At 43.0% G+C, this 9,704-nt stretch overlaps 1 protein-coding gene across 1 annotated transcript; it reads right to left on the bottom strand.

Moving 5' to 3' along the window:
* Positions 1-289: 289 nt before the first annotated feature.
* On the bottom strand, positions 290-8,879 carry LOC134466167 (trichohyalin-like; the record flags this gene model as incomplete). The annotated part of the gene is given in 5 exon segments (XM_063220063.1): positions 290-331; positions 5,392-5,394; positions 7,261-7,680; positions 7,736-8,587; positions 8,739-8,879. Coding segments are annotated over 5 exon segments (1,458 nt in total), but the record flags the coding sequence as incomplete, so codon positions are not given.
* Positions 8,880-9,704: the final 825 nt, after the last annotated feature.

Genomic DNA, 9,704 nt, shown 5'->3' with positions numbered 1-9,704 from the left:
CGACAACAGACTACAACCGCATGTGTTGCCAGATTGGGCAGTTTTTGCACTAAGCCGCATGGGAAACGTTTACCAGCCGCCCCTCTGCCTTGTTACCAGATTGGGGGCCTAGTTGGTTTCCCGCCTAGTTGGGCTTTTGTTGTTTCTGTCAATTCATGGCCGTAGAAATCAAACTTTTTTTTTAAATTTGGGAATTTTGGAAATAATCAGTCGAATCTGGCAACCCTGATCTGACTTGGAAAACAGTAGGGTTTTTCTGTTAGCATTTATTGGGGCTGGAAATCATTAGTCACATCTGGCAACGCTGACTTACTGACCCAATATCTGTACACTGGAGAACATGAAAAACACACTCAGAAGTAGAGATGAGATTTATGCCTCGTTGAATTACCATCGCCTAAGAGATGTTCAGAAGAATCGTTTCGTTAACAAATATCACAAAAAGCACTGTTGGCACTGTGCAGATAAATGCTACGCTGTAGGTCTGTAGTTCTTGTAGTTCTGTAGTTGATGTTTAACACAGACGTCTATGAGTAAAAAGACTACACATTCTTGCAATGCGTCTGTTGATGCTAAGCTAACTTGTTATCTTACGACTGACTAATAAGCTAAAAAAATCCACACAAGTGCCATTTCGCTGTAATCGTTTATATCAACCAGTTAAACATTTTTTTTAAAAATAACGTAATGTTTAAAGTTCTTTCCCCCCATGTAGCCTTTTTCTTCAGATTTTAACTTTTACATTTTTGTTGGTTATGAACACATACAGTTGGTCATTTTCGAAAACAAAAATGAAGTGAAATAAATGAAAAATAAAGTGAAAAAACACCTCAATGGGAAAAAATGAATCGATTTGAAAAAACTGCGTATCAACAATCACAACACAAAAGGAAAGACGAGGCGACGCAAATTGAAAAGTATTCATTCGGCAAACCAACGCGCTAAGTTTGTCAGAGAGAAGTACGAGGAAATTATTTATTTATTTATTTATTTATTTATTAAATACATCTTCATTTAATCAGGGAATACATAGTTGTCAGTGACAAAAAAAACCCTCAACCCAAGCAATTGTTGCTCTAACTTGTCTATAATTGTCCACCTCATGTGTAGCCTTTTCTCTCATTGATACCCACAGCTATTGGACTACAAAAATGGCCTTTTCAGCTACTGGACTACAAAAATGGCCTCTGCAGCCAGTGTTGCACTAACTTGATCAGCAAAGAAATTCCAACTGCCAACACGCGTAATCAGGGAAAGCAAATGTGGGCCACCTCAATAAAATGTTCAGTTTACATTGAATAATTAAAATTAATTTGGCCCCTCTCCCATCGTGACACACTAACAAGTAAACAAAAAGTAAAATCATAATAATAACTAGGCACATTTATTTATTTATTCATTGATTTATTCATTTGCAAATGTTATGTCTCTGTTATGTCCACATTAACACCACCAACAACAACAAAATGCATTTATATAGCACAATTTGACAACTATACAGTTGACTCAAAGTGCTTTAACCAAAAGTTGACACATAAACATTAACACAGCACAGAGAAGGCAAGAGTCGTTACATCTAATTATTTATTTCAGTCATTCATTAATATTTCTTACTATTTTTTGTTATAAATATAAAAGTGTTTGAAATATTATTGTTATATTGTATTAACGTTTTTAGTTTTTTTCTTGTTTGGTTGTTTTTTTTTCTCTAACGGCAAATGTTACTTTTGAGTGTTTGTTTCTACCCCGGAGAGGATTTTTGTCCTCCTGATGGGTAGAGACGACAAGCCATGCCATTTTTGTAGTCCGTCCTCCCATTGAAACCCATTATAAAACAAGGCTATTGAACTACAAAAATGGCCTCTTCAGTTAGCCTAGTGTGTGGTCTTTTCTGCCATTGAAGCCCATAAATAGAACGTGGTTATTGGACTACAAAAATGACGTCGTGAGGTTTCATTTTTCTTCTATAAACATTTGGGATGTTTAGGAAGACCGTCTCCGTTTGGTGGTTCTGGAGATTTATGGGCATAAAAATCAGTAGCATGTTATAGGGCGGGACTTAGTGCTTTTTGGAGCATTTACTACACATCTGGGAACCCTGTAGTCAGCCATTTGTGGTCTTTTCTCGAATTGAAACCCATCAAACGACGTGGCTGTTGAACTACAAAAAAATGGTTATCCATCAGACGAGGGCATTCCCCAAGGGCCGGATATGGTAACCGTAACAACAATGACGACGTTAAGTTTAATAAATTAAACATGACGTGAAGTTTAGCCAAATGTAATAGTATTGCATATCGCAAATGTGTGTCTTAACGGGAGACTTAACGTAAGACACTTTCGTTTCTTTGTCACAGAAGTTTTCTTCTGAGGCAAAACCAATATAGGAGGTGGCTATTGAACTACAAAAATGGCCTCTTCGGGTGGCCTAGTGTGAAGTCAGTTTTTGACTGTGCGTATGCCAAGCCAACCTAACACCTTTTTTTCGTATTTGACACATTTGATAGGTTGTGTCAAGCCAACGTACAATTGAGCGTCACAATAGCATAACCTAAGTTGTTTTTTATGTGCTTGAAACATTTGGTAGGTTGTGTTCAGCTAACTTAAATGTTTACGCCACACAAGCTTAACCATTACCTAAGAGTATCAACTCCTTGTTTAAAACTTGAAGACACAGTACATATAAGCTAACCATTAGGTGCCATTCATTCTAGACTTAAAAAAAAAGAATTCAAAGCGCATTGAACATTTTTAAACTCGCTTCATTGTTCAACACATCCCCTAAAAGTTAGGTTGATTCGGACCTAGTTAATTAGATTCACAACTAATCAGTTGTGCTGATAATTGAATATGTTTTTTTTTTTACTAACTGGAAATTTACTTTACAAATGTGTAGTCTTTTCTTCCTTTGAAACCTATTGTAAGGCTCAGCTATTGAACTACAAAAATGGCCGCCAATAAACTGCAGTTTTGACTGCACGTTTGCCCTATTATTGACTACTCGAAGCTGCCAACTTAAAATCAACAGGAAACAAATCAGTAAATATGATCAATATATCAATCAAATAGATCACATAGGAAATCAATAGACTCCTTAGATCAACACACTTTCACAGACATCATAAATCAGCATCTATCACTCAGTATCGGAATCAAGTTTCCTTTTTACTTATTAAATACTAGCAATTATTATAATCTAAACAAAAAGGTCACACCTGGCAACCCTTTTCTGGCAACCGTGACACAGTATCAAGGTCACGGTTTTCAATTCTTGTTAAAGTAAAACAGGGGTTGTACCAGGTTTGGATCATCCTAGCCTAGTGTGTAGTCTTTTCTGCCATTGAAACCTATTTTAAGACACGGCTATTTAACTACAAAAATGGCCTCTTCGGGCTATTGAGCTAGTAACATCCAGTGTATAATGGAATAGGGTAGCTCGTCTGGCAAAGATAAACTGGAGATTTTTGGCCCTCTGACGGATCTCAGTGGCTCGTTTCTTTCAGAGAGCCATTGAATAAACTGGCTGATTTGAATAGCATTTTCATTCATGTTTTTAAAAAAAATATGCATTCAGTGTTGAGAAGATAGCATTTAATGTAGCCACTTCTGGCTCGCGTTGTCCAAATTACACACTGACTGTTCTCCTCCATCTAAAGACTGTTCCTGTCTCTGAGGCAGACACACACACAGAGAGGAAGTGTTGTCTTCTCACATGTAACTTCTCACAGGAAGGAGCAGAAAGATAGACTGGCTACCACAGGACTGTTAATTCAGGCCATTTTCAAGGCGACAAAAATATATAAATGAAGCCAGCTTGGAGACTGCTGAGTCAGCATTGCTAGCCTAGTCTGTAGTCTTCTATCCCATTGAAACCCATTATCAGACGTGGCTATTGAACTACATAAATGGTCTCTTCAGCTGGCCGCCAACAACCTCGAACTTGTGCCATACATTGCCTGCGTACACACAACTTGTTTGTGTGTTTTGTAACCTCTAGCTAACCACAAAGCTTTCATAAACAAATGGAGTTCTTTAGCATCGCTAGCCAAAAACGCATGTGTGTGGATTCATTGGTGTCGCAAGCAAAGAAACCTTCCGCTAACACACTGCCTAGCGTGTAGTCTTCTCTCCCATTGAGGCCCATTATAAGACTTGGCTTTTTAACTACAAAAAATGGCTGCCGACAGCCTCTGACTTGGCAAGCTAACTCCACGGCAATGTCTGCCATTCTTTTTGTCTTGTATAAATGTTGTTGTTACTAAAATTCTGTATCTTTGACGTTTGTCCAAAAAGACTTTTAAAAGGTTTTTTTTAAGTTTAAACATTTCAAGCCTGAGCTGAGGCTTGACACTCGATTCTTTATAGTGTAGTCTTGTCTTATGATCTCTTCAGGTAGCCTAGCGTGTAGTCTTTCATCCCATTGAAACCCATTGTAAAACGTGGCTATTGCACTACAAAAATGGCCTCTTCAGGTAGCCATTTGTAGTCTTTTCTCCCATTGGATCCCAACATAAGACCGAAAAAAGTCAGTGTTACAAACAGCTAATGTCTGTCCTATGTCTTAAAATAACGTTTTTATTTTCTAAGTGTAAACAGGTCTTGGTATAAACAACTCTAGACTGCCTTATGTCTTTGAACATTTTTAATGTAAAAAAGTTTAAAAGTCAAAAAAAGGTTTAGAAGTGTTAACGTCTTGATCACCATCAGTCTTTTCTCCTATTGAAAGAAATTATGAAACAGTTATTGAACTACAAAAATGACCTCTTCAAATAGTCTGGCGTGTAGTTCCCTCTGTTGACACCCATTACGAAATACAGCTAATGAACTACAAAAATGGCCTTATCAAAAGCCTGCCAACGCCCCCCTTAGTATTAAAAGATAAAACTGAGAAACACTACTACACAAAGACACCACAACATGGATCCTGTGGTTAGTGGCTAAACGCTAGCAGCTAAACGTCAACGCCACTTTCTCTTTCTAGTGTGTAGTGTTTTCTCCCATTGAAACCCATAATAAGACATGGCTATTGAACTGCAAAAATTGCAGATTCAACTAGCCTAGTGTGTAGTCGTTTCTCCCATTGAAACCCATTATAAAACACGGCTATTGTACTACAATAGTTAGGGAAAGGGTCAACAAAACAGCTAGCACACTGCTAACAACACTCTCAAACACACACCACATACAACCACACACATCATTGTTGCCAGATTGGGGGTGGTTTCCCGCCCAATTGGGCTGTTTAGGATGGCTGTCTGCCTGTTTTTGTTTTCTTTAGATTCATGGCCATGGAAACACCAATAGAACTTTCGTAGTTAGTACGTCCAAGGCGGTAAGGTTTTTTTTTTGTTTTTTTTAGGAATTTTTTTTTGCTGGAAAACTAAGACTTACAAGCTAACACACCACACCACACAACACAACACAACACAACACTCTCACATATTATCATCCAAAGCCAAAGACTCAAGCTAACAGCTAATGCTAACAAGCTAAGTCTACCGCTAACAAACTAATACACCAGCTAAAACAAAACACAATCGCAACTATTCTCACGTGACGTGTCTCCCACCACCACCACATACACACACACACACACACATACACACACGCACACACACACACAGACACACACACACAAACACACACGCACACACCCAGACACGCACACACGTACACACACACACACACACACACTGCTGTAGTGAGAGGCAGTGATGTATAGTGTGGAGGACCTGTTGATCTCTCACGGTTATAAACTCGCTCGAAGCTCCTCGTCCACCGCCGCCACCACCGGCACCGGCCCGCATCAGGCCCAACTCCCAGCCGGATCCGCGTCGGCCTGCTCAACCTCTGCTGCAGCCCCTGCCACCTCAGGTTTGGAAACATTTTACATTTATAATATGTTAAGCTTCGGCTTTTTTCGCACACCTCAGCTGGCAGGTGCGTCGGAGATGGCACCATGGGTCACTCAGCAATAGTTTAAAGAAACTCCCGCACACTGACCATTTCGCTGTTCTTTCTTTAATAAACGACGTTTCGGAACGTCGTTTATTAAAGAAAGAACAGCGAAATGGTCAGTGTGCGGGAGTTTCTTTAAACATTTATATAATGTAAATAGAGACCACTTCGAAATTCTCAGTTTTTCTGATTTTACTATCGATAGCGTTTTGAGTAAAACAAACATTCTTGTTTCATGCTTTAAACCAGTGGTTCTTAACCTTTTTTCTTGAAGCACCCCCTAAACTCTGCCCAAGACAAGCCGTGCACCCCCAAACCAAGCGTCTATACGTGTATACGCACAAAAAAGTGATTTAATGAATAATTACAATGATTCTTGCTTTAGACATTAATCAATTCTTTAATAACTTCACATTAGGTCCAAAACATGTTTTAATTTGTTCTTGATTTGGCTTAATTATGAGGTTTAGAATCAGAATTTTGATCACAACCTCACCACAAACAAAATTCTGTGCACCCCCTGAAATCTCTGGCGCACCCCCAGGGGGTGCCCGCACCCCAGGTTAAGAACCACTGCTTTAAACTACCGACAACATTTCCTCTGAATGTCATTTAGAGCATTTACTTGCAAAAAGAACCCCAAATTGTCCTACTAACACAAAAGATGCAATGTTTACAGACCTGATAAAATGAAAACAAGATGCTAAAAAAGACTTTTAACATTAATTTTTAGGCCCATTGGTCCCACAGCCCATGTGTCCCACAGCTTATACCTGCTGGCCCAATGTATTCAAATTTAGGCCCTATGTCCCATGGCAGGGAGAAAGGCATGTTCAAGGCATAGGCTGTGGGACCAACGGACTGTGGGACCAATGGGCTGTGGGAACATAGAGCTGTGGGAACAATGGGCTGTGGGACCAACGGGCTGTGGGACCAACGGGATGTGGGACCAATGGGCTGTGGGACCAATGGGCTGTGGGAACATAGAGCTGACCGCCCTGGGATGACCCGACCGTAATACGTCTCTTCATTTGTATTCATGGTGTGGAAGTTCTTTGAATTGATACGATTAGACCAGGTTCACTCTATGTGTTGGTATCTGTTTGCGCTGAATCTTGGCATCATTGAAAAAGAGGTTCCACTTCCTACCCTCTGAATCTCTGAGGTCAAGTAAAGGTCAAGGTCCTTCCTCTCCTCTCCTCTCCTCTCCTCTCCTCTCCTCTCCTCTCCTCTCCTCTCCTCTCCTCTCCTCTCCTCTCCTCTCCTCTCCTGTCCTCTCCTCTCCCATCTTCTCCTCTCCTCTCCTCTCCTCTCCTCTCCTCTCCTCTCCTCTCCTCTCTTCTCTCTTCTCCTCTCCTCTCCCCTCCTTCCCGTCTCCTCTCTTCTCCTCTTCTTCACTTCTCCTCTCCTCTCCTCTCATCTCCTCTCCTCTCCTCTCCTCTCCTTCCAGTCTCCTCTCTTCTCCTCTTCGTCACTTCTCCTCTCCTCTCCTCTCCTCTCCTCTCCTCTCCTCTGCTCTGCTCTGCTCTGCTCTCCTCTCCTCTCCTCTCCTCTCCTCTGCTCTGCTCTGCTCTGCTCTCCTCTCCTCTCCTCTCCTCTCCTCTTCTCCTCTCCTCTTCTCCTCTCGTCTCATTTCCTCCTCTCCACTCTCATCTCCTCTCTGGTCCTCTCTCTGCTCTCTTCTTCTCCTCTCCTCTCCTCTCATCTCCTCTCCTCCCCTCTCTACTCCTCTCCTCTCTTCCTCTCCTTACATCCCCTCTCCTCTACTGTTCTTTACTCTCCTCTCCTCTCCTCTCCTCTCTCCTCTGTACACATCTCTCCTCTGCTCTGCTCTGCTCTCCTCTCCTCTCCTCTCCTCTTCTTCACGTCTCCTCTCCTCTCCTCTCCTCTCCTCTCCTCTCCTCTCCTCTCTCCTCTCCCCCTTTCCCCTCTTCTCCTCGGTCCTCCTCTCTCCTCTCCTCTCCTCTCCTCTCCTCTCCTTCCTCTCCTCTCCTTCTCATCTTTTCCTCTCCTCTCTTCTCCTCTCCTTCCCTTCCCCTCTCCTCTCCTCTCCTCTCCTCTCTTCTCTTCTTCTTCTCCTCTCCTCCTCACTTCTCCTCTCCTCTCTTCTCCTCTTCTCCTCTCCTCCTCTATCCTCCTCTCCTCTCCTCTCCTCTCCTCTCCTCTCCTCACTTCTCTTCTCCTCTCATCTCCTTTTCTCTCCTCACTTCTCCTCTCCTCTCCTCTCCTCTCATCTCCCCTCCTCTTCTCTCCTCTCCTTCCCTCTCCTTCCCTTCTCATCTTCTCTCCTCTCCTCTCCTCTCTCCTCTCCTCTCCTCTCCTCTTCTCTTCTCCTCTTCTCCTCTTCTCCTCTTCTCCTCTCCTCTCCTCTCCTCTTCTCCTCTCTTCTCCTCTCCTCCCCTCTCCTCTCCTCTCCTCTCCTCTCCTCTCCTCACTTCTCTTCTCCTCTCATCTCCTTTTCTCTCCTCACTTCTCCTCTCCTCTCCTCTCCTCTCCTCTCCTCTCCTCTCCTCTCCTCTCATCTCCCCTCCTCTCATCTCCTCTCCTCTTCTTTTCTCTCCTCACTTCTCCTCTCCTCTCCTTTTCTCTCCTCACTTCTCCTCTCCTCTCTTCTCCTCTCCTCTCTCGTCTCCTCTCCTCTTCTCCTCTCCTCTCCTCTCCTCTCCTCTCCTCTCATCTCCCCTCCTCTCCTCTCCTCTCCTCACTTCTCTTCTCCTCTCATCTCCTGTCCTCTTCTTTTCTCTCCTCACTTCTCCTCTCCTCTCCTTTTCTCTCCTCACTTCTCCTCTCCTCTCTTCTCCTCTCCTCTCCTCTTTTCTCTTCTCCTCTCCTCTCCTCTCCTCTCTTCTCCTCTCCTCTCCTCTCCTCTCCTCTCCTCTCTTCTCCTTTCCTCTCCTCTCCTCTCTTCTCCTCTCCTCTCTTCTCCTCTCCTCTCCTCCCCTCTCCTCTCCTCCCCCCTCCTCTCTTCTCCTCTCCTCTCTTCTCCTTCCCCTCTCCTCTCCTCTCCTCTCCTCTCCTCTCCTCTCCTCTCCTCTCCTCTCCTCTCCTCTCTTCTCCTCTCCTCTCCTCTCCTCTCCTCTCCTCTCCTCTCCTCTCTTCTCTTCTCCTCATCCAACAGTTGCCACACCCCCATCGTGCCCCACCTCCTCGTCGGCAGCCGTCTCCACGGCGACTGCTGGCCAATTGGACAACAACAACAAGCTGCAGTACCACCAGCGTCTCCAACAGCAACAACAACAACAACAATATGGCAACAACAACACCATTGTCCTCGGCCGCCATGGCACACAGTAAGTCTGCACATTTGTAGTCTTTTCTCCCATTGATACCCATTGTAAGATGTGGCTATTGAGCTACAAAAAATGGCCTCTTCACGTAGTCTAGTGTGTAGTCTATTCTCCTATTGAAACCCATTATAAGACCTGTTGTATTGAACTACAAAAATAGCCGCCAACAATCTGTTCAACCGTAGGGCTGCACAATTAATCAAAACGAAAAGACTACACAGTAGGCTACATGACGAGGCCATTTTTGCAGTTTAATAGCCACGTTGTATATTGGGTTTCAATGGGGGAAAAGACTACACACTAGGCTACCTGAAGAGACCATTCGCCACAGTGTTGTAAATACTTTATATATGGTGTTATCTAAGTTTACACGAGAATGTTAACCCCTGTCTTTCGCTCTATCTCTGTGTTTCTCTCTCTCTCTCTCTCTCTCTCTCTCTCTCTATCTGTTAGCAGCAA

The sequence above is a fragment of the Engraulis encrasicolus genome, chromosome 16 (genome assembly GCF_034702125.1).
Source record: "Engraulis encrasicolus isolate BLACKSEA-1 chromosome 16, IST_EnEncr_1.0, whole genome shotgun sequence".
NCBI classification, from domain to species: domain Eukaryota; kingdom Metazoa; phylum Chordata; class Actinopteri; order Clupeiformes; family Engraulidae; genus Engraulis; species Engraulis encrasicolus.
This window is presented reverse-complemented; position numbering and strand designations above follow the sequence as displayed.